At 41.0% G+C, this 25,778-nt stretch overlaps 2 protein-coding genes across 2 annotated transcripts; one reads left to right on the plus strand and one right to left on the minus strand.

The window, feature by feature from the left end:
* Positions 1-571: 571 nt before the first annotated feature.
* On the minus strand, positions 572-2,878 carry LOC149115273 (uncharacterized). Its single transcript, XM_089284799.1, has one exon. The coding sequence runs from the start codon at positions 2,459-2,461 to the stop codon at positions 1,409-1,411; it is 1,053 nt and encodes a 350-aa protein (XP_089140925.1). The 5' UTR covers positions 2,462-2,878; the 3' UTR covers positions 572-1,408.
* A 4,507-nt stretch (positions 2,879-7,385) lies between these two features.
* LOC149115274 (protein CFDP2-like) lies at positions 7,386-8,609 on the plus strand. Its single transcript, XM_089285657.1, has 2 exons — positions 7,386-8,018; positions 8,112-8,609. The coding sequence occupies exons 1-2, from the start codon at positions 7,386-7,388 to the stop codon at positions 8,607-8,609; spliced, it is 1,131 nt and encodes a 376-aa protein (XP_089141783.1).
* The last annotated feature ends 17,169 nt before the right edge of the window (positions 8,610-25,778 follow it).

A 25,778-nucleotide genomic window follows, 5' to 3' on the forward strand; every position in this document is an offset into this window, starting at 1 on the left:
TACATTCTCGGTAATTTTGTCGGCAAACTTTTTTCTTCCGAATTCGGTTTATTCTAGTGTTACAATCTTTGCATGCGTTAGTTATTGAGCGTTGCAAAGTATGGACACGCAGGGTTACTACATTGGCGGATAGCAAACAGAAAACGTAGTAATTGTATTGTCCTTGTATTTTTGCCAAAATTTTCCCTTTTTTTCGAATGTGGCGCGCGCGTGCGTTAACTCTTTTGACAACTTTTAACACTTATTGTAGGTCGATAACAACTGTTATTAAACTCCCTATACATTCAGACCTTACAAATAATAATGCCAAATACCGCAATTACACTCCATCTCAACTCAATGAACTTCTTAAGCTTCTACTTAATCTTATGAGTAAATTTGCACCTTAAATTTCACCGCGCGGTTTTGAACTTCTTGTCAACAACAAACCAAGGAAATATCATCAACAGCAAATTATCGCCTTTATCTTTATTTTAAATATATTTTAAAACTGTGAATTTTTCATTTACCCCAAACATTGCCTTCACTGTCGGCAGATCAAATCGTTCCAGTCAATAGAAAACATCAAACATGCGGTAAATCATCTTTAATTACTGCTAGTTTAATTTATTACAGCTATTAGCATTAAAAGCAATCACTAGACTATAGAAGTAACAACTTGACTTACTGTCTCGAATCTCTGTTTCTGGCAAACACTTGAAAAAACCACACCAAATCATTAAAATGAGACCTAAGGGCTAACTTTGTTGTTCAGTAGGTATTTCATTAGCTGTTTTTCATCGACTGAAAGATTTCTCACTCGCACAAAATGCGACGACTATTAAAACAATAACCCAACAAAATGATATCTTGTTGCCAATCTCGTCAGACCTGAACAAACACATCTTGTTACAACAGCAAGTATTTTGAAGTTAGGTGATCGCGTGATATCGGCCTGACAATACTGTTTCGTTTCCCTAGAAACGAAACAGGTAACAGGAAAAAAGCCAATTTTGGACATAACAATACTTGAGTCAATAGACTGATTTCCGTTCTGATGTAACATTCATCAAATGTGGAGAGCAAATCCATTCATTGTGTTCATAGTAACGACAAAATCTAAATACAGATAACCACGCGAATTCGTGTAAAAAATGTATGTGAACATTCAGTTTCTACAACTTAACATACCCATACGCCCTGAACCTGAATAGCTATGACTAGATACTGCATATATCAAAAAGCTAAATACGAATACATAGTGTATGTCAGGGAATTATGTAGGAGAGCCAAATTCAACTAGATAAAGCGAAATTACTACAAAATTCCAAAACACTTCGTGGCCTAATTAACAAACACAATTCTGACTAATAAAGTTCACCCGTTTCACACTTAACAGAAGAATTCTGAGACGCGCACCGATTCAGCCTTACTTTGCATGACTATAGTAAATTGCTGGTTCATCAGGTGGTTTTGAATCTTCGGTAATCTCCAGGTTAGGGCTGAAAAGGTTCTTCTTCTGGCCAAACCCCATTTGATACTGCCAAATGTACACCTCAGAGCGGGGCGGGATATGCAGGTTAAGGGTTTCGGATTCTTCAGTGATGTTACTCCATTGTTGCTGCTCTGTGTTAACGCTCTTTCCACCATACTGGACTTTGAGGCTAAACTGATATTTGGAGATGGCCTCACTCAAAAGACCGCTTTGGTACTGTGCTCCCGCCTCGATGGACCAGTTGTGCTCTATGGAGGACATTTCACTCCTTGTGAAGCCAACGGTTTTCGTGGTTGTTTTCCAGTCGACTGTAACGTCGGTTTCATTTGCAAAAGATTTGATATTATGCCAATAACCAAACGCTTTTCCGTCGGTTTGAGCTATGCCGCCAGGTATAAAGTTGAGGACTGACTCGTGAACGCTGAAAGTGGCTGGGTTTTCGTCGAGATTCATGTTGGTGCTTCTGTGGTAAGGGACACTCCATTCGCCTGCTTGCTTCAAACAGTAGACATAATCAGTCGTACCCCAGAAGTAGAGACCATCACGGAACGCTTCGTGGATGCTATATTCAACGGCACCCTTGTCAGTGTTCATGTTCTCCACTCGTCGATAGACGCCCTTGTCGGCAAATACGATGTAGTAATTGCCAAACGCAGAGTAGTAGTGGCTTCCTCCACGACAGTTGGGATGAAGACTGTACACCACAGCATCTTTGTCTTCATTCATGTTGGTAACTCTACGATATTCGTTCCCTTTAATGATGTAGTACTGATCTTCGGTGGCCAAGTAGTGATCGCCCCACTGACAAGCTGGACTTAAGGAGTAAATCTTGATATCATTCCCTTCATGGAAATTTGCGCTTCTCATATAGACGCCAAGATCTGAACGAATGATATAATAGTCGTGCTTAGTACCACAAAAGTCGATTCCTCTGGCCTCCTCCGCACTCTTCGGCACGATCTCTGGATAATCTGGAAGGTTAGACATGACTTGAACTCAGTGTCTGCAGCTGAAGTTAGCCTTTCTTGTTGAGCACTTGCGAAGCAAGCAAACCTCGGGGCGTTGATTGTGAAAGTGAATACAGCAAGCTAATTCATGTATTGATATACTGTGACTTCCTTGTCGTAAAACCGCGCCCATGTCTCGTACCAGTCCCCTTCTTCTCTTAGGTCTCTCAGACATGGCTAATTTCGGTAGAACAACAGATCTCAAGGGGTCGGGGGGTAGGTGGTTGGGGGCGGAGGCATTTATCCCAAACACATTATTTTAATTATTCTAGTTAATTGATCTCTCATTACTGTCGCACAAACATGGCTCATGGCTTCTTATTCAATGCCCAGCTAAACGAAGATTTACTAGCATTCTTTAAAAAAATTGTTTGGCCGGTCATTTAGTGTTTTTGCTACTTTGACCAGCTGCCAGTCATTCAGCCACTTTTACCACACAACGAGAACTTTATTTTACCAGGCAAATACGTAAATTTGTCGCGAATGTTACAACTCAAGAAGCTTGGAAGCCAGCTCGATTGGTTTTACCGGAACAGTGCGACCTAAACAAACAAAAAAAAAAACAATGAAACATTTAGCGTTACAAGAACTGGGCCCCCGCGGCCCAGTTGATATCGAAAGAAAAGAGCAAAAAACGTTTCTCTGAAGCAGCGCTAGCCAAAATCACAGCAACCCAATACCTCTCCATAGACGGGCGAAAAAATTCTAACCCAGCGATAAATTTATCATGTCCGATTCGCACCACTTGCCAACTAAACTTCAGCAGCACAGGGGTTTTTTTGATTGTTACATGAAACGTGCATAACTGCTTACAGCTTCGAACACTCTATGTAGAAAAGTATGCTTTTAGAAATAAACTTTTCGTTGAGAGAGGAGACTGTTACTTATCTGATAACAATGAAACAAGGAAATATCATCCACAGGATAATATCGCCATTGTGTTACATCTTTTTACCCCAAACATTACCTTTGCTGTCGGGACATGAGTTCGTTCCAGTTAATTGAAAACGTCAAACACGCTGTAATTATCTTTAATTACTGCTGGTTTCTTGAAACTATTAGCATCAAAAAGCAATCACTAGACGATAGAAGTAGCAACTTGACGTACTGTCTCGAATCTCTGTTTCTGCTAAACACTTGAGAAAGCACACCAAATCATTAAAATGAGACCTAAGGGCTTACTTTGTTGTTCAGTACGCATTTCACTAGCTTTCTTTGACCGACTGAAAGATTTGTCACTCGCACAAAATGCAACGACTGAATCGATAAGCCAACAAAATGACTTCATATTCCTAATCTCGTCAGACCTGAACAAACACATCTTGTGCAACAGTGGGAATATTTCTTAATAAGTACCAGGACGACTCTCAAACAGCGAAACATTATTTCATTGTGTAAAAAGTAAGTTCGTTGTGAAATTACAACCCAAGAAGCTTAAAAGCCAGCCACTGACAAAGCCAAAGATTAAACTTTTAGCAAGTGTTTTGAAGTTACGCGATCGCGCGATCGGTTTCACAATACTGTTTAATTACTGTTTCGTTTCCTTAGCAACAGGCAACAGGAAAAAAAACAATTTTGGGCATAACAATACGTGAATCAACAGATTGATTTCGGCTAATAAGCTGTTGACTTTTAAAATGTAATTTTGATTAAACATTCATCAAATGTGGAAAGTAAATCTACTCATTATGTTCATAGTGACGACAAGATCTAAATACAGTCAAACTGTAGCCACCCTCGAGACTTGACGAACAGGTCTCTTAATCCAGGTGGCCGCTTAATACAGAATAGTACTCACTGGGCGTGGTCTAATGTCAATTTTAATGGTGTATCTACCAAAACACTTCATGCAAGGAAAGAATAGGACAATCCACACTCTTTCAAGCGATCAATACTTTAAACAAGGTTCAGTACCAACTTGTAACTTAACGGTATAATGTACGTAACATTGTGTAAAAGTACTGTGCAATAAATTGCCCCCTCCTCTTCTACGGTATACAGCACTGTATTTCTATTACTTACAGTTCACAACAAAATATCTCATTCCGTCATTTCGCAGTTGTTACGTTCAGGATGGCCGCTTAATACAGGTAAAATAACAAAGAAAGACAAACATAGGACTGCTACAGGGTGGCCGCGGCCGCTTATTAGAGGTGGCTGCCTAATACAGGTAACAAATACAGCGTTTGTATGAGCGAAAAATCGGGACTTTGAAAACTGGCCGCTTAATAGAGGGTGGCCGCTTAATACGGGGCCGTTATATACAGGTTTGATTGTACAAATAACTACTCGAATTTGTGTAAAACAAACATGAACAGTCCTGCGCGATGAACTTTCTACAACTTAACATATTCATCAGTGCCCACTTAAACCCGAATAGCTTGCTGAAAATAGTCGCCAACCACTATAAAGCCGTTTTTGGGACCCTCTAAAATTTTCACGAGATTGTCAAAGCCTATGAAGTTGAAGGAGGGATGTTTTCAAGAATAGCAATGAATTTGTGTTTTCTCTTTTCGACTACAGCATGGTGATATTGACAATATCTGGATAGTAGAGTGTATTATCGTTTGTCTCACGATGTGGTCACTTGAGATGTAGATCGCGACGTTTCGACTGCTTACTGCTGGTCTTCTTCAGGCGATAAGGTCGACTGATTGCACGGTATCATTTATATCACAAGGGTCGGCTGTGATTGGTGCATTTCGATCCTCCTATTGTTCCATTGTTCCGGCGAGTAGCTGTTCCCTCAGTGGTCCGCTGTTGTACCGTTCTCCTGTTGTTGTGTTTCTTGATCGTGGGTATCCATGCTTCAGGAATTTCAATTCCACTATCCCTGTTGATGTTATTAGGGTGAAGTCTTATGTGAATAGCTTCCTTGACCCTACGTGTGTACCAGTGAGGATCTCGATCAATAAACTTGACCTCATTCCAGATAGGATAGTGGCCGGTCTCGTGGGTGTGTTCAGAAACGGCGGAGGTCTGGGTTCGGGCGAGTCGTATATCCCTGTCGTGTTCTTTGATCCTCTCCTGCATAGATCTCGCTGTTTCCCCGATGTAGACTTTGCCGCACTCACAGGGAATCCTGTAGACAACACCATCTTGTTTAGCCGGGTTGACGGTGTCCTTTGGTCGCACTAAGTGTGACCGAAGTGTCGTGTCGGACTTAAAGACGGTGCGAATGCCTTGTTGTTCTAGGCAGCGGCGGAGAGACTCCGAAACCCCTTGGACATAAGGTAAAACGGCGGTGGATTTAAATTCCGCGACAGGCTCTCTTCTTGGGGTTGTTCGTGCCTTTGTGATCTTCTGTACAAAAGAGGAGGGATATCCGTTAGAAACAAGTACAGATGACAGATGTTTCTTCTGTCCAGCGATTACCGATGGCTTGGTCACGAGACGTTTAGCCCGGTCGTACAGACACTTCACAATACCGCGCTTTACTGACCGAGGGTGGTGTGAATCATACGCTAGGTACTGATCAGTATGTGTTGGTTTCCTAGCAGTAAGCAGTCGAAACGTCGCGATCTACATCTCAAGTGATTACATCGTGAGACAAACGATAATACACTTTACTATTGCATCTACCACGATGAATAACAACAACCTTTTCCTCGACAATATCTGGATAGTTTTCAACTATGTAGACACAGCTACAACTATCCTTAGGTTTCAAATATGTTATCAAGTGATTAATTCTTGTGTGTTTCCACCGTAATTAGCGCTTTCCGTACTTTTCACCTTTTCATGGACCTTATAATCTTTTTCACCGGTATATTAGACGGCTCTCCGTCTCTTGCTTTACGTCGTTTCACTTGCTAGAAATTTCTATCAAATTCTCCCGCACAAGATGGCGGCAAGGCCACAAAGGAAGCATCAATGCTGATCATTGCATCGAAAGATTTTGTAAAAGCGATCCATAGATAATACAAAAGCAAACAATTGTCAAATACTTGTAAAACGGGACTTTGGGCAATGCTCAACGAGTTTGCCTTTGAATTCTAAAGGTCTCTGAAGAGTCTCTTGGCCGAGACGAAACGCTGCGTCAGACTAGCCACGAACATTTCACAAGTATTTGACAATTGTTTGCTTTTGTATAAATTTAACTCGTGAACGTACGGTTGGGAATCCTTCTGCGATAGAAAGCCAGACTGTCAACATCAAGAATTTGCGAACGGGACTTTGGGCGTGATGCTCAACGAGTTTGCCTTTGAATTCTAAAGGTCTCTGAAGAGTCTCTTGGCCGAGACGAAACGCTGCGTCAGACTAGCCACGAACATTCCATAGATAATAGTTTTCAAAAATATCCCTAGTTCTAATATGGCTTTGTCCACATAAAATCGCCATAGCTTTCGCAGATGTTTGGCCAAAGATTTGTGTTTTCACTTCAAAAGTGGCAGAGTTTCTGCTAAATAAATGTCCTAAACAGGGCTCATTTAATCCTTCAGAGGGCTTTGTAGTTCTCAAAAGGTGCTCAATAAGTCCTGGATAATTTACGGTGTTTTCTTTGCCCAAACGGGGTTCATTTAATGACTTTAATTCCCGAAGGGATTTTCTTTCTCCAAATGGAGCTCATTTGTGTCCTTCCGAGCGCATCTGTCGGGTTGTAAAGTCCAGCTCCACGTCCCTGTCGTACACCCTGGGCAACGTCCTAAAGTAGGGGAGCGCCAGTCAGGGTGAAATACGGTGGGGAAGCCTCATTCCTCAGGGCCGCTACGGTAACCGTAAAGGCTTGACTGGAACCCTGAAAAGGGGCGGCTAACGGAGCTCTGGTGAAGCTACGAAGGCTAACGCCCTACGTGGTGGATTCACTGGGTTACTGAAACCGAAACTTTGCCTGGTCTCTACTACCAGTAGAGATCGAGCAGAGATCGTTAAAACCGAATTATGACCATAAGGTGAGAACGAGAATGAAGCGAAGCCTGCGGATGAAGCTGTTCTCTCCGAAATTCAGAACCTGGATAGGACAATGGAATGTGCGAACTCTATACGAGTCCGGAAAGGTAGCTCACCTGGCCGCAGAGATGAGACGTTATAGACTGGAAATCTTGGGAGTCAGCGAAGCTAGGTGGAACAAATTCGGGGAAACTGAGTTGGCAACAGTAGAGCTTTTCATATACTCGGGGAAAGGGAACAAAGATGATGTCCATGAGAGAGGGGTCGGTATCGTGTTATCAGGTCACGTGAAAAAGTGCTTGATGGAATGGGAACCGATTGATGATCGCATTATTACAGCCAGAATTAACGCTAAAATTCAAAAGATCACAATCATACAGTGCTATGCTCCCACGAACAGCGCTGAGCCATATGAGAAAGAGGAATTTTACAACAAACTGCAGGCTGTGGTCGATAAGGCTCCGAATAGAGATATCCTCATCGTAATGGGCGACTTTAATGCAAAGGTTGGACGGAATAATATCAGCATTGAGAGGATTATGGGAAAGGAAGGACTTGGAGATGTGAATGAAAATGGCGAAGAGTTGGTGGATTTTTGTGCATTGAAGGCGCTAAGTATTGGTGGAACTCTCTTTCCCCGTAAGAGGGTACATAAAGCGACCTGGATATCCCCAGATGGAGTGACTGAAAACCAAATCGATCATATTCTTATAAGTCAGTGATAGAGAACTTCACTGCAGGATGTGCGCGTAAAAAGGGGAGCTACTATTGGTTCTGACCATCACCTTGTGGTGACCTCTCTGAAGATCAAGCTGGCTGCAAGAAAGCCGTTCGTAAATACAAGATGGAAATTTGATGTCATGAAATCTAGAGACCCTGACACAAAACAGGCCTTTCAAATTGAGTTGCAAAACCGGTTTGAATCCCTATTCCTTCAAGAGGAAGAAGAAGAAAAAGAAAGAAATCCAAGCGGGGATGAAGATGAACGGCCCCAAGATACTGACATAAATGCACAATGGGAGAAAACCAAGAAGGTAATTGTTGATACATGTGGGAGTGTTCTCGGACGTATGAAAAGGACTCGGAAGGAGTGGCTGTCTGACGAGACATACAGGAAGGTTGAAGAAAGACGAAAGGCCAAGCAGATACGAGACAAGGGAAACGTAAAGCAATCAGATACTACAATGAAAAGAATAGAGAGGTTAAGAAATCTTGCCGAAGAGATAATAGGGATTTAATTGAGAGCATTGCACGAGAAGCAGAAGACGCGGCTAAGAACAATGATGATCTAAGAATACTATATATGACAACACGAAAACTTAGCGGGATAAGATGCAATCAGAATCGCCCAATTAGAAGTGAAGATGAAACTCTCTTGACGAAAATGGAAGATAAGCTCCAGCGATGGAAGAGGCATTTTGAATCCGTATTGAACAGACCAGCCCCAAGCCAATTACCAGATCCTCTGCCTGCAGATGTTCCCCTGAACATCGGCACAGGACCTATCTCCAAAGGAGAAATAAGATCAGCCCTCACTCAACTAAAGAATGCCAAAGCTCCAGGGGTAGATAACATCCCTCCTGAAGCATTGAAGGAGGGAGGTCCTTGTACTGTGAAGGCACTGCATAGAATTTTAAATTTCGCATGGGAGAAAGAAGAGATTCCAGATGACTGGAAGAGAGGTCTTCTAGTAAAGCTGACAAAGAAAGGGGACCTTAGTCGGTGCGGTAACTGGAGGGGAATAATGTTGCTCTCGATACCCAGCAAAGTCTTAACCCGGGTCATATTGAACCGAATGAGGGTGGCGGTTGATGAAGTCCTGAGAGATGAGCAGGCGGGATTTAGGAAGGATCGCTCCTGTACCGATCAAATTGCCACTTTGAGGATTATTGTAGAACAATCAATCGAGTGGTCATCCCGCCTGTACTTGCTATTCGTGGATTTTGAGAAAGCCTTCGATTCTTTGGATAGGGAGGCTATGTGGAGGATTCTTCGTCATTATGGCATACCCGACAAAATCATCAATATGCTCAAGGTTCAGTATCAAGGCTTTACTTGTCAAGTGCTTCATGATGGAACTATGACCAACCCCATCGAGGTCAAGACCGGTGTGAGACAGGGGTGCCTTTGTTCGCCGTTGCTATTCCTCATGGTACTTGATTGGGTGTCGAAGAATGCATATGAGCGTAAACGTTTGGGACGCCAATGGACACTGTCCCAACGCCTAGAAGACTTGGACTATGCTGACGACCTTTGTTTACTAACACACCGACTAGTTGATATGAAAGAGAAGAGAGAAAGATTACAAGAGACTGGTGGGCAGATTGGACTCAAAATCAACATCCAGAAGACAAAGGAGATGCGAATTGGCGTGAGGCAACAAGAATCGTTGGAACTCCACGGGGAAGGTGTTGAAAGAGTGTCTGAGTTCACGTATTTGGGAAGCATCATTAGTGAAACTGGTGGAACTGATGAGGACATAACAGCCAGGATCAGGAAAGCGCAATCGACATTCTCAATGCTTATGCCTGTGTGGAAGGAAAAATGTATCAGATTGCAAACGAAACTCAGGATTTTCAATACAAACTTGAAGTCTGCCCTTCTGTATGGTTCGGAAACATGGAGATCGACGAAACTACTGACCAAGAAATTGCAAACCTTTATCAACAAGTGTTTAAGGAAGATCCTGAACATTCGCTGGCCAGAGGTCATTTCAAATGAAGAACTATGGGAAAGGACACAACAAATGCGTATAGAAGAAAGTATTATGAGAAGAAAATGGAAATGGATCGGGCATACGCCCGAGAATAATATCACCCGTTGCGCTCTCGAGTGGAACCCTCCGGGGTCTAGAAGAAGAGGTCGCCCAAAGCAATCCTGGAGGCGACGTGTTATAGCTGAGCTCGCCAAGAATAAGTTCATGTGGATAGAGGCAAAGCGAACTGCCAGTAATAGAGTTAGGTGGAGATCCATGGTTGACGCCCTATGCTCCCCTTTAGGAGCGAAGATGGCCTAATGTAAATAATGTACGAGCGCATCTGTCACTCGCAAAATCATGTGGAGTTTGGCGATCCTGTTGGCGCTGAGTACATCGATCGACAACTTGAAAGCAATTTTTTTTCAACTAATTGACCAGAATGACAAGTACTTCGAAACTTGTGGCATATCGAGACAACACCTTTCAAAAAACTCATCACTCACCTCAGTACAAAACGCCTCGTTCCACAACGCAAGAAGACACAGATGAAGACACCACCCCAATAAGATGAAAGGTTGAAGCAATTTGCATGCACGTTTTCGAGAGCAGAACCTGCGTGTAAAAATTTCAAAGTACACGCCAAAACTTGCATACTTAGGGCATGTGATCTCGGCAGATAGCGTTCCCCAAATCCATCGAAAGGGAGATTGTCACCACCTAAATCAGCTATAAGGATGTTAGAAGTTTTGTTGGATTAGCTGGATGTTACCGAAGATTTGTTGCTGGGTTTACAGCTGTAGCTGCTCCGTTGTCTGACTTAACTAAAAAAGATACCTCGTGTGAACAGGCCTTTCAAACGTTCAAGAACCTTATTGTCTTAGCCTGCTTGGCAGGCGTTCAAAGGGGAGGGAGAGGGGCCGGAAAACTGGAAGGGTCGATCGGAGGGAAGGGAAGAGGGAGGGACGGTTCCCTTCCCTTCCCACTGATCGCGCTTCGCACTTCTAGTTTCCTCCAGCGGGCAACGAATGGATCTAAAAGAAAGATCAGAGACAGAACCCACCCATTAGCAGGTTGATTGCCTTCAAATGGGCAAAAAACAGACCAGCATTCAGTGCGTGGGTCCTAAGGGGTACGCTACGACCTTTTAGTTCGATCTGATAAGAAAGATAGTCCTATTCCGATCAGCTGTGGTTGTTTCAGAATCCTTAGTGCAAGAGATTCTAAAAGGAGTTCATGACAGCACTTTTTGAGGGCCACTTAGGCGTTACTAGCACCATACATAGAATTCGTGCGCGCTTTTATTGGCTCAGCATGTGCGATTGTGCGGAGTCCTACATAAGCACATGTTCCTTATGCGCGTAAGACAAAGATTCACCAAACGTAGATAAAGCTCCCCAGCGTAGCACCGACGTTGGTGAACCATTCTCCTTCTGGGCAATGGATTTTATGGGCCCTTCTCCAGAAACTACCCGAGGAAATCGTCATATTCTAGTCGCAATGGATCACTTAAACAAATAGTGCGAAGCTATGGCCATCAAAGACCAGAACGCAAGCACGGTGGCCCCCCTTCTTGTGAACAGGATCATATGCATGACATTTTTTCGTTTCGGCTCTTCTGTGGATCTCCACTCAGATCAACAAGCTAACTTTGCGATGTCATGGGAATTACAAAGACGCTATCACACTAGCGGAGACGGTCGAGTCGAACGTCAAAACCGCACACTGCAAGAAATGCTTTTAGTATCAGTGGTCTCTCAACACACTGACGACTGGGACGTGCGGTTAGACACTGTTACCTATGCTTACAATTTGAGTCGCCAAGAGTCTATAGACCTCTCACTATATGAAGTTTCTCCGGCCTCTTGTCTGGGATGCCACTCGACTTAGAATTTGGCTTATTACTGTTACACTGGGACATCGGGTTTTGTCGCTCTGAACTCTAAATGGGGAAAACGGGCGTCGAGGGGCCTAACTGGAAACTTGTGTACTTGACTCTAGGAAATGAACTCGACTCCGCAATTAGCTCGGAGCAACTCACTCGCTTTGGGAAAGGAATTTATCACGGGTTGCAAAGTACTGTCGGATCTGTAACAACTGGAAATATGGCAAGTAAGTAAGTAAAGCATCTATTTATACACGATAAAACATTTTACAGCAACGTTGATGTGGTCGTGTCGAAAAATTAAAAAGCTCTCTAAGAGACTATCTAAAAGGTATCTACAAAGAAGAGCACTATTTATTGCAGAAATAATACGTTAAAACATAAAAACAACTATAAAAAAAATTAAAACGATTTACAAGCTAGATCGTGTTTAAAAACTGTAAGATTCGTGTGGAATTTTCCAAATTGTTCCTTTAAAAGCGTCATGTGAGTCAACTTGAACTTCACACGTTTATTCTGCGCAGCTTTGCGGTAAATCTTCGATGTGAATCAAATTACAAAGTTATGAGTACTTTACTTATATCAGGGAAGAACAATATTGCATCCTCCTAGGTAAAATTGACATAACGCTGAATCAAGGCAGCTTGAAATCTGAAAGTAGGCTGAGTTAATTCAGCTGTATAATTAGACGAGCCAACCTGAAGCCAGCCAGCCTTGAAGTTCTGCAGTAACAGAACACCGGTAGTGATGCGTATGAAGTAAATTGAACTTAACATGTTTTATTTTTCGGTCATTCCAGGTACTCCGGATATTACGAGTATTTCGGTTCCGTTTCCAATTTGCTGGAATCCATGTTTTCCAACCTACCCAGAAAACGACAGCACCCAAAGTCGAATCAATTTGCATTTGAGTTGGGGCTTGCCTTTCATCGCGCGTGTTGTAAGCAAACCACGACGACGACGGCAACGAGAACGTCACCAAACAAAAGGTTCAATGAGCAAAACAATAGATGGGGTTATAAATATTTGTATATTTCTTTGCCGTCCTTTGGAAACCAACAACTTGAAATGACGAAGCTCCGCGTAGTCTTAGGAACGCGAACGACGACGGCTAATTTTTCGTATTTCCGTTTGGAATTGAACGCTGTTATTCGGGTGTCATTCACGAGCGTTTCAGGCGGGCAACTACTTTCACCTGTCAGAGCTAAATTTAAAAAAGATATGCGTGCGCATTCCAGCTCGTGGCGGGAAGTTCAATAAAGAAAATAAAGCCCCATTCTCGTCCCCAGAGCCTCCGTTTCTTTTGGTCACGTGGTCGGAGAATATTATTTATTGAACTGCAAGAGCAACATTCCTATTTGAATTATCCATATATTGTTATCCTTCGAAGAATTTATGTCGCACTATTATGGTCTGAAAATTAACAAAGAATAGTAAATAATGGCAGGAAATAAATAATCTTTCAAAGGCTAACCAAAAGATTATGATATTTTTCTTATGGGGATATTAATGTAACTCTGTACACCTATAATGTTTGATTTGTTTTTAGTAGAGTTTCCACATTACATTTGGAAACCCACTAGTCTGATGATTCGTTCATCAGTTATATAAATAATAATTATTGCCTCCATATTTGTTCACAGTTATTTGCATTGATGATAAATTATTGTTATTTACTGATTAATGTTATTGTGAAAGAATAAAGTTTTGCTAATTGCAGTTGCTTCCTAACTAAAGTGGGGAGAGAGGAAAGGGCCTCAAATTTCAACTATGGTTATCTATGGTTATTTTCCTTTACTCATCATTTCCACAAGTAAATTATTAAAAGAAAATAAATTTGGGTGGAGGCTCTAAAGCAAACTAAACTCTTGCCTGACCACAAAAGTTTTGTTCGTGTTTTTTTGGGGGGTAGACTATAGGGGAGGTCTCGATAATTAATGAGAGGGGAGCTAAAAAACAGATATTATATATATCTATAACAGCAGAAGCTTCTTAACAGGTACACGTAGTAACAGATACATACATAACAATCTGTGGAAGAAACAAACCAAATTTCATGTTCAGACCATTTGCTACATCATCCAAGTACATAGCAGAGTATTATAACACGGACCTTCGACTCATTTGGGCAATTTAATATCATTCAATACATTTTGGACTGCTAGAATCTGATCTGCTTGATCTTTCAGAGAGAGAAAACTCACCTTCGGATTTCTAGTGCCACATTTGCTCAGCAACAGTGATATTTCTTCGTCTTTTCACCAGGCTCTAAGTTTCCTTTTGAGCTTTCCATAAAGGAAGAAAAACGTTTTTTGAAACCCACTGCCGGTTCGAATTTAATTTTATGATTTCTTGGGGTATGGTCAGCGACAAAGTAATTGTTGTATTAGCTGGTTGATTCTCAGAGTTTTAAACGTTTCTTCCCACCTTCTCCGCTGCTACAACAAAGGACGATGATTACGATCGAGAATTACATCGTTGCAGGCGATGTACTTCTTTGGTTACGTGGAAACTTTTACGATTCCTTCGGATCGATCGGGAATGGTCACCATTTGTTTTGCTTTTTTTTCGTAAAGCGCGCCTGTGTCAACTGAGCGAAGGTGCCGCCATTCGGGCCGGAAGTAAAATGGAATGCGTAGAGCTTTGTAATTTTCACTTCTGCTGCGCATTCATTTTTTGTCAGCCAATGAAAAAATTCGAATTTTTGGGTGCTACTCGTCAACGACATTTTAAGACGAGTAGCACTGGGGACGAGAATGATAAAGCCCTCGAAATGTTCAATTGTCAATGGCTTCCCCAAAAAATTGTCACGTCTGTTGTTGCAAATCGTCGTCGCGCTGGTATAGCATTGTTGAGAATATTGTGGAAGACGTGAAAAAATGTTTTAATGTGGAAACATCGTGCAATGATGCGTGTTTGTGTGCCTCTTGTCGGAGAAATTTGACGAGATGGCAACGAAGTTGCGACAAAGAGAAAGAAAAATATTTTGTAAAAGCCCAATCTCGAGGAAAGGCATTTGTCAACAGAATAACCCTAGCTCAACAGGACCGGAGGCTTGCCGTAAAAATATCACCGAAACCAAAACAACCCCAATATGGTTGCTGCTATGTTTACCGGAGGTCGTGCTGTTGGATATTTTCAGATATGCTGGCACACAGGCGGCCCAAGTTCTCAATGTTATCCTTTTTTTTTTTTCCTTTTTATGCGAACGTTGAGGCTAACGTGACATATGGCATGCACTATTACATAACGACCGAATTTGACCACGCGAAACATGACTCCCGCCTTGCAGCATATGGAGGTGTTGTGTTACAACGGTTTGAATTTATAAAGGTTTGTATGGGAATGCAACGGCTTTGCTTGAAAAGCCAATTATTCTTATATTTTGTGAATAAAATATACTTACCTTGTTGCGGTGTTGTATTCTTTGTTGTTTGCCAGCTCCTCGGGCCGATCTAACGCGATTTCGGTGAGCTATCGTTCTGTGGGTTTCCACTACTAAAAGAAAGACAAGGCCGGACACCGATTTCCGGAGTGCCCGCCGCTCGAAGCGAATAAATCCACTGAAAATAACCCTGCCGGCTCAATTCCTCCGTAGAATCGAAGAAGAAATGTTGAAGTTCCATGTCAGTTCACTCGCTACGCGATTCCGTCCACAACGCCTTCGCAACGATACATTTATTTCGAGATTGCTTCGCTCGCAAACTCGAAAACAGCCGCGTCACAAAAGTTAGGACACTTTCGCGGTGTTGGGTAACTATAATTAGCCCGACCGGGGGTAGTCAGCAACGATTTGTCAACGGTCAAACCAAAATGCTCCCCGGGTAACCAGGCACTCCCTCTATGGGTTTGACAACTAAAGCACGAGGGTACCCGGGGAGCATTTTGGTTTGACCGTTGACAAATCGTTGCTGACTACCCCCGGTCGGGCTAATTATAGTTACCCAACACCGCGAAAGTGTCCTAACTTTTGTGACGCGGCTGTTTTCGAGTTTGCGAGCGAAGCAATCTCGAAATAAATGTATCGTTGCGAAGGCGTTGTGGACGGAATCGCGTAGCGAGTGAACTGACATGGAACTTCAACATTTCTTCTTCGATTCTACGGAGGAATTGAGCCGGCAGGGTTATTTTCAGTGGATTTATTCGCTTCGAGCGGCGGGCACTCCGGAAATCGGTGTCCGGCCTTGTCTTTCTTTTAGTAGTGGAAACCCACAGAACGATAGCTCGCCGAAATCGCGTTAGATCGGCCCGAGGAGCTGGCAAACAACAAAGAATGCAACACAGCAACAGGGTAAGTATATTTTATTCACAAAATATAAGAATAATTGGCTTTTCAAGCAAAGCCGTTGCATTCCCATACAAACCTTTATAAATTCAAACCGTTGTAACACAACACCTCCATATACTGCAAGGCGTGAGTCATGTTTCGCATGGTCAAATTCGGTCGTTATGTGATAGTACATGCCATATGTCACGTTAGCCTGAACGTTCGCATAAAAAGGAAAAAAAACCCGATAACATTGAGAGCTTGGGCCGCCTGTGGCTGGCATCGCAGATATTTGTAACTCGAGACTATCGTGCCAGTATGTAAACATAATTTGCGCGTCTAACTATATTTGTCGAAATTTCTGTTGGAAACGTGACTTTCCGGAAGCAATTCTACTTCTAGACGATACAGTGTTGTCAGCGTCTTCAGTAGCATACAGATTTTTGTACTCGGCTACGCTCTCGTCGAAAAAAGACGAAATAACCTACCACAGGCAAATAGGTGAAATGGAACGTCAGTTTCGCGAAAGCGAGTGCAAATTTTTGGTGGAAAACGCGGAATTAGAACTTACAACACGTCGACAGTCTACAATCAAAGCTATTTACCCTGCAAACTGACCGAGATCCTAACACCGCAGTGAGCAAACTTCAAGAAAAGGTAACCCGTAACTCGTAATGAACTAATTTAAATCACCCGAAAGCCCGTTCGCTCGGAACCGTGGATGTGAAAAATGTCGAGAAGTACGTATTGGCTCGTCTACCGCTTTGGCTCGGTAATAGGTGTATGGATGTATGGAACGAAAAATATATGTCATGGGCGATAACAGGTTTATATATTTGGTGTTTGAAACCGACTTTTACTACGGGCGAACGAGTTTTCGGGCGAAACGACCGGATTCCCCCGTTGTCTGAAAGTGGTTGCAGAAAATCGCAAACTATGAATCACTGGATGCTCTTTAGTTCCATAAAAGAAACCTAATGTTTATGAAATAACAGTTAAAATCCCACAGTCTTATGTATTATGTACTGCCTTACGTATTTCGTTGCACTGAAGTAGGAAGTTGTCACCCTAGCCGGTTTTTTGGTTTTGTTGGGTGTTCCCTCGGGCGTCCGCATATTAACTTTCTCTCCATAAACACACTTAAGGTGGCCGAACACAGTTTTCAAGAGCCTCTGCCTAATTCACCATTACTTTAAAGCTATTTATGCTTTGGCGCCTGTTTTTTGCAAGAGTCAAGGTTAACCACAGAAGGATTTATTCTCACATTTTGGCTAAGATGAGTGCTGTTGCCATGGCAACGGGGCTGGTTAAAAACAAGGCTTAAAAAGTTGTTTTGTTTATTTAAAAAAAATTCAGTCGTTAGATTTTTTTCATCATTTGCCCACTATGAATTGACATTAAATCCCTTCTGTCAACACTGTTTTAATAAAATTTTGACATAGGCGCCTTTCGTAATTCGCTGTAAATCGTTTTCACTGCATGTTCTGTATTATTAAAAATTCCCTATGTCAAAATTCAGATTTTTTGCAATAGATCATTCGCGTGGTTTCTGAATTATTTTTTTGCCAAATTTCTTGAAATTCTATCGACTGGATCGTTAGAAATCGGCAAGTTTCTGCAAAAGCAATCGGTCTCAATTTTTCGAGCAACTGCGCATGCGCTGCATTTAACTGGGTTCTTTCAGTAACAAAGAAAAAGCTGAGAATTGCTGGGTTCTTTGTGTCGTTACCTTTTCTAACATGGCTTTGTAATATAAGACTAAAGGCATCAATACACTGCGTTCAATAATGGAGAAAAATAGCGCATATAGTGCGGGTGTTGAGTAAATAAAATGATCGCTCTATTGAAGGCATGTTTGTTTTTCAATCCTTGTGCGCGCGCTGAATTGCATCAGCAAAAGCGCGCGCGAAAACTGTGTTTGGCCACCTTAAAACATATTTTAAAACTCACCAAACTGTAACAAAAATGTCCTGAACGTTTTATTCAATTCGTTAATGTAATACTTCACCACTCACCAGTCTATGACGTACACAAATTATTTTCCTTTCAAGTGACAATGAAATGTGAACTGTTTGCAAATAAGCTAGGCATATGACTATTTGGCCACACTTGCACAGAACTAAGAAGTAATACAGAAATAACTAAACCAGTACAATGCATGGTTCATGAAATTTGATTTTTTTTTTTTCAGCTTTTGGTTGGTTGAGAGGGAGTTAGGATAGTGAGAAATATTTTTTCTGACCAATATCTTGGCATGATTTGAAAAAAACAAAAAAAAAAACACCTAAAACCCATCTTTTAAAATGTCTTTAATATTCTTATCCTTGCCTTGGATGGATTATTAACATGGCAACTGATCACTTCGCCATCAGGGACTCTCGCAACCACAAACCAAACTGGCCAAGATACTAGCCATACCATATATTAACCATTCTATGTACACAGTCAGACAAAGTAACAGCATGTTTGTTGGTGGAGAAACTCCCTGGTGGTGAGGTGACTGGTAACCATTTACATTCAAATCAGGCGCGGATTTAAACCAGTTTCCACCGTTTTACGCAAATCAGTCAGAGTTTTCAGAATGACTCAGAAACCCAGGAAAGGGGACTTAAGAGAGTTACTGCAAATCTAGAACATTTCCTGGGAAAGCATGGCCTTAGACCCTGTCTAGTTTGCACCTTCAGCGCTTGTTGTTTCTGGCGGAAATCGGTCACCATTTATCCTAAATTCACGCCGGCAAATTAAGAATTTTTGTCACCTGTTTAAAAGCAAAGACGTAAAAATGTGTAATTCCAAAAGCATATACCTCTCCCACAGATGTTTCTTTTCTTTGTTTAATGAGATTTCCAGTTTACCTTTCTACTGTGAAACCCCCTCCCACTCAAAATTTTCAATGTCTGACCATTGGTGGTTTAGTTATGAGTTCTGGAGTTCCTAAAACATTTACCTCTTCCAAGGATGGGAGAGGTATCTTAGGTTTTTGCCATGTTGATCTGCATTCCAATTGTGATATCTTGGAAAAATTTGATAAACAGGTATAATCCTGTTACTTAGTTCATTCTTCTGTTAGCAAAACTTGATAATAGTATCTCCCTGAAAATATCTGTAAGTAACCTAAGGCTTATGTTACCTGCAGGTATTTATGAGTCTGATCAAAAAGAAGACTGGGCAGAGTAATTCAGGCCTCATCTATGCAAACCAATCAAAAGGAAAGCCTATCAAGTTAATGCCAGTTTCCCAGCCACAAACTGGAAGTTCATCTGCATCTTCTAGCACATTGAAAAAAAGGAGTCAAGTCATTAAGAAATTTGTAGAGAGTGTAGCATCAGCAACAAAGATGGCAGATGATGTCATACATCAGACTGCCACATCGATTAACAGAAACAAGGATCAGTTTCTGAAGTCATTTTCAGAGGGAGGTCTGAAAATCATAAAGTCTTTTACGCTTAAGCAGATGAGTAACAACTACAAAGATGTTTTATTTGGAAAACAAAATTGAAAATGTTCAGTTGTTACATGTGCATTTTGCAACAATGCAGCAAAATAATGAACTAGTGTGAAGCCTGCATGGATAAAAAAGAACTTAATTCATCCTGCTAGCCCAGTGTGTGCCATTATCTCAGCTTTGCAAAACATTTTAATTTAATACAGGTTACCAAAGACATAAAAAAGAAATAATTTCACATAAAGTGATTGCCTACCATCCTAAAATCTACACTGTATCAGTATTAGACAGTATAACAAAAACAACAGCCTGTAACATTTTTGACATCAAAATGAAAAAAAAAGCTCAACCCACTGTTTGTCTGAAATTTATTATCACAGTTGACATAAGCTTCTTTCAGGTTGCATAGCTTAAAGCCCATATGCCCAGCACTCCTCTCTGTCGCCATGAGGTGGCCTTCCTTGCGGTCCGGTGTGCTAGCTTTGGTCACTGGTTTCCTATAAACTTTCCAAACACCAAATTGCTTCAAAAATTTCATCTGTTAACTTTCCATGTCCCTGAGAAAGCCATTTCCAAGAACACCATGGGCATGGAAGCTGAACACCGCTCAGAAAGTATACACCCAGAGGTCAACAGTCTTGAAAGGACTTATGCAACTACACAAAAATATTAATACATGTGATCGCTTGGCACTGGTAGTCAAGAGCCAGTGGCTTAAAGGCAACTCCACTCTGACAAACTTCAGGAAACCTAAACACAGAAACAGATCAGATGCAATTGTAATTACAACAGAAGAATAGTTTCTATATTGAAAATCGAAAAGTTGCCAAGCTTCCATAATAAATGGGGACTTAAGGCATATTGCACTAAAATATTCTACGATTCAGATAAACTGTAACCAGCTGACATGTGGAGAAATGTTGGTTTTGTTTCAAACTGTAATAATTATTCCTGTAGCTATAGTGATGCAGGCAGTAGCAATATACTTTAAGTCTTAATTTATAGCTGATCATGAGGATAACTTTATCATACATGTAAATCAACAAGTGCAATGTAAGTCACACAATACAACAACATGAAATGGCAAAAACACAAGAATACAATACAATACTATTTGCCAATACTATTGACCAATATTACATTGGTTCTATAATACACTTTTCTGAAAACCTTTTACCGAGGATTTATCTTCAAATTAGTACATCACAAATCATATACAAGAAGCCTAGTTTAGCCTGCTTCACAAAAAGTTCCATCCACATCATTCAGTGCTTTCACATAATTCACATCGGTATGTGCCATTATGGATTTGCTTAATTTTTGTACGTCATAAATGTTAACACATCTTGTAACAACAGAAAACTGCAGTAGTATAGAAAACCAATTTCCCTTACACCATGTAGGGCCTAGGGGTATAGTATCACACAATCAAAACCATTTCTCTCATTTAGGGAAATTGCCACTAACTGGTTTGGCATTTAACTATGCTTTTAGAGAATTGGCATTTACATTTAAGGCATGATTATTTTGATGGCCAGTAAGCAATGTACAGAAATAAGAAAATGTAGTTGTCTACGCAGGACCATAGTAGCACCCTGGTGTATAATAGTGTGATGCAGTGCTTCATCATTGGTATTATGTAAATATTTTAAATGATAAATGTACATAAGCATTTCAACTACTGCAATTACCACAGAATACCACAGTATTATTTAACCTAATTGTAGGATTTTTACATTACATGTACATCTATGAAGCTAGTTTCCTTGTTTACTGCAGTTGCTACTGCTATTTTAAAATTATATTTAATATAAGGCATTAAATAAGAGATCTCAACAAATAGACAATTAAATGAAAGTGTTAGTTGAAATAAGCATATAAATAGTTTCATGTTGTCGTCTTATTAAAACCTGAGGGGCAGTTGTATCATGGTGCAAAACACTGCTAAATATGGAAAAATTTACAGACATGCAAATGTGTATAAAACGATTTCATTGGAGACTTTATAGCACATCTTTGTGTGGGAATAAAATTGCACTTTTAATTTTAATCAATATTGCACAAATAATCTTAACAAGTTGCACAATTCCCAGTGAAGTAATGTTCTCTCGAGTGGGGAAAGTAATTTGCATTTACTTAAGTTTTTCATTCATTTGCTTACAGTGTGATGCGCCTTAGTGTAGCCACCCAACAAACATTTTTCACAAGTTTAATAGCCAACCAGAGAGCGAGAATTTCTTTGACCGGTAACACAGCCTCCTTTCAATGTTAAAGGAGTAGGTCACTCCAAAAACCACGTATTTTTTTCAATCAGCAATAAAAAGTTCACATTGAGTTTAGTCACTCACCGTTGTCTTAGCTTCTGCAGTGGCTGCGATCCCAATGAAAAAGAGGTAAATCGTTTGACATTGGGGGCCGCCATTTTGAACAGTACCTTGAAGGCCAGGCTGCACATTCATGACGTCATTCCGTCCGAACTGGCGCGAAGCTCAAAGGGCGGCTGGCTGAAGCTCTTCTTTTCTGTTCCAAATTCGGTCTTGTTTATTCAGTTGTGAGCTAAAAATGCCGTCATGTTCGGCCCCGGGCTGTAAAAACCGAACCGAAAAGGACAGAGAAAGAGGGGTGACTTTCCATAATTTGCCTGCAAAGAACAAAAAATTGGCAAAGAAGTGGCTCGAACAGCACAAAACTGTTGATCTCATTTGTAAACAAAGCTGTGGTGTTTGCGGCACGATACAGAGCTAACTAACTTGTTAAAAAAGTTTGTTGGGTAGCTACACTAAGTGCGTCGAGCTATAAAGATTGGCATAAAAAACTTCCACCACTTTCTCAACAAATCAGAGTCAGAGTTTTGTACTGGCTAAGTGTGATTGCTTTGAGTTATGAATGGTGAAATGGCTTGTAAGGGGCCGATTATTTTGGGAGAGGCTTGCAAAACACAATAAGCCACAGTTACAGCTGTATGGATCAGCTGTTTACAAATTTATTGTCATTTGACAAATTTAATTTCACAAATTTCTTTTCTTTTTTTTTTGGTTAATTTCTTTAGCCTTTCTCTTTCAACTCTTTCCTTTAACACAGTAAATGGTTTGAACCCAGGAGTATCAGTAGTTTGTATAGTGTGATCGTCCGGGTGAGTGTAGTTCTGAAAAGAACTGTTGTTGGTGACTAACGTTTCGACAACCTGAGCGGAAGTCATGTTCAGAGTCAAGTGAATAGTGTTTGTCAGTCGATGATCTTATAAGTCTGGTCTGTTGAACGTGATTGGTCAGTATAGCCATGATGGTATTGGCTGAAAGACTCGTGTAAAGTTTTTTTTTTTCCTTTAACTCTTCCCTTCTTCTCAATTCTTCTTCCTCTTGATGTCTTTTTTCTTCTGGGCTTCTGAAATGCATTAATTTTTTAAGACCAAAAATTCCTTAAGTGTCTCCTTTTTTAATGATGAAACCAAATCAGGAAAAACTGAATTGGCGAAAGCAAGCTACTTTTTTCCTCCTCATCTTCTTCTGGCCATACAACACCTCTTGGTTTTGACCGACGAACAACTGTGCCTCTTCAAACAGAAAAACGAATATATTTAGCTAGCAGCTGAAGCCAATTGCCTTGAAAATAACATTTATTAAAAGCAAAACAAAGCAAAACCCGACAATTAAATGCACTACCTTTGTTTTGGCATTCCGCAATGTGATGGAACGCAAAACGCATTTACGACCAGCGGACTCATCTCAAAATCTACCGCTGCAAAGTTATAGCGCGGGCTTCAAGTGGATCTGGCAGCCCAAGAAACACTTTAGCCTGAGCACATTTTCAGAGCCATTAGCGTACAGAACAGATCTCGACAATTGCGCATATCACTTGTAAAATATAAATTTATTTTTGACTACAAGTCGTCCTTGGCGTCAGCGTTGTCGTTTAAGCTCGAAGTGTCACTTTCTTGCATTCGATTGGTTCCGAAAGTCGTCTGGAATCGGTGTTTTGTTCAGGCCTATTGTTGAGATTCCGAGTATAGTTCACGACTAAATCACGAATTCATTGCAGAATTACGAAAATGTTTTGCTATATGAATTTTACAGGTCTGCATTGTGTCTGCTAATTTGCATATTAGCAGACACGCTAAGTTGCACATAAGCAGACACAAAAATTCCTCTGGTAACCAAGGTATCTTTTCTATAGATCAAATAGAGATATTGGAGCTTTTTAACTCGAGGGTTTTTTCTTTGATCTCTTCACAGCTACGTAACACATCTGTTATGATGTGTCCAGGCGGTTGATCGTAGGGAACTGTCATAAAATCACCATACAATGACGTCAACATTTTCTTCCATTTTCGTGGAGCAGGCAAAATAAAACCGTCAAAATTAACTTCCGTCAAAGGAAAGATTTCGCTTTTCTTTCTTACAATCGGCCCGTAAATGATACGTCTATACCATTTGGAGTCACTGTACGACTCGATGAAATTTCCGTCGGTGTCGCTTTCGACTACAAACATATCCAACTGCAAGCCGTGCGCCTGTTTACAGCTCATACAGGTCTGATAGCAACTCTTCTTGTCTCGCAATTTTCCAAGCATTCCGCTATGAAATAGGACTTTGTAATAAGGGTCCGTTTCTTCTGTTTGCAAGAAAATGTCGTCGGGAAGTTCACTCGCACCATATTTGATAAACTTTTCGAAGTCTGCTTTAGGAATGGCAATGTCTACATCGGTGTCAAACGGATTATGTCCGTTGTGCCTCACTGCTCCGAGCAGGGTTCCTCTGTATAACCAATATCTAATACCGTGCTTTTTAGCAATGAGATCAAACACTCTGATAAGCCTCGTCAGTACTAGCTGGCATCGGCGAAGCAAGGTTGGTCCTTTCAGACGAATATCGGGACAGTTAAACTCGCCATTTTCCTCGCGTTCGCATTGAGCTATCGTTGTATACGGAATCGGATGAAAGTCCTTCTCTTGTACGGAAACTTTGGGAGATGCCATCAACTGTGTTTTCATCGTTAAAGCCAAGACAACCAGCACAAAAATTGCCAATAAAAAGATAGCGTGTACTGATCGAAGACCCGTCCATGGCCATCGCCAATTGCAAACGTTGTTCATGGCAGCGAAACGTTTCGACACGCCACAGGCTATCCAGACGTTCAATACGATTAATACGTGACATTATGCTGTTGGCGATTGCGTTACAATTTTAGCCGTTTATAAGACAATGTATGAGAATGCTTCGAAAATTACTCTAAATGCAGGGGCGGGGGAGAACACTCTTCGACGCCTGGCACTTTTTTTGTGTTTGGATCATCCAACAAAAAGTGACGTCACATCCGTTAACAAAGCGGGCTGAGCCGCAAAATAAAATTTGACTGCGACATAATCGTTCTCCCTGTAAGTAAAACAGCAATATTTCGCAATCGGCGGGATATTTCTAACGTTTTATTTGGCCATGATAAACAAAATTTTGTCTTCTTCCTCGCCATATCGTTTGTTCGAGGAACAGAACAATTATTTATTCAAAAAGACGCTGTTTTGAAGGCGTGTTTTTACGAAATGTCGTCGTTTCTTCGTAGCTGAATTCCACAGGAGTCATCGTTTACGTGGAAATAATGAATTCTAGGTAAGTTGCACTCAATTCAAATATCCTATTCTCTTAAGTAGGCATTACACTGAGAGAAAAGCGCAATGTCAGTTTTCTACCCGTGGGAGAACCTATTTAACAGAAGCCCATTTTTTGAAATTTACCATTGACAAACACTTGAGAGTAATGGAGAGCTGTTTATCGATCACACTGTAAAGACATAACGGGGCGGAACTTTCTTGCCAATCGATACTAACTCAAATTCTTGTTCTCGCTTGTGACTCAAACTTACATTATAAATTATGTTACGACTTGTTAAGAACCTTAAACGAGATATCTTAACTTTTCCCTTGGTAATCCCTCAATTATGGTAAACGCTGCCTTTCACAAGTACATACGCAGGCCGTGAACCCCTTAAATATAAACAAGAGGATATTTTTATGGGCGATGCAGTAATCGGGGCATGTCGGGGCTTGTTTGTTTGTTTGTTTGTTTTTTTTTTCCAGTTATAATGTAATTTATTTTTCTGTTTCAACAGTGTTAAATGTCAGT

The sequence above is a fragment of the Orbicella faveolata genome, unplaced genomic scaffold (genome assembly GCF_042242905.1).
Source record: "Orbicella faveolata isolate gen_17 unplaced genomic scaffold, um_ofav_v1 contig_13, whole genome shotgun sequence".
Lineage (NCBI taxonomy): Eukaryota > Metazoa > Cnidaria > Anthozoa > Scleractinia > Merulinidae > Orbicella > Orbicella faveolata.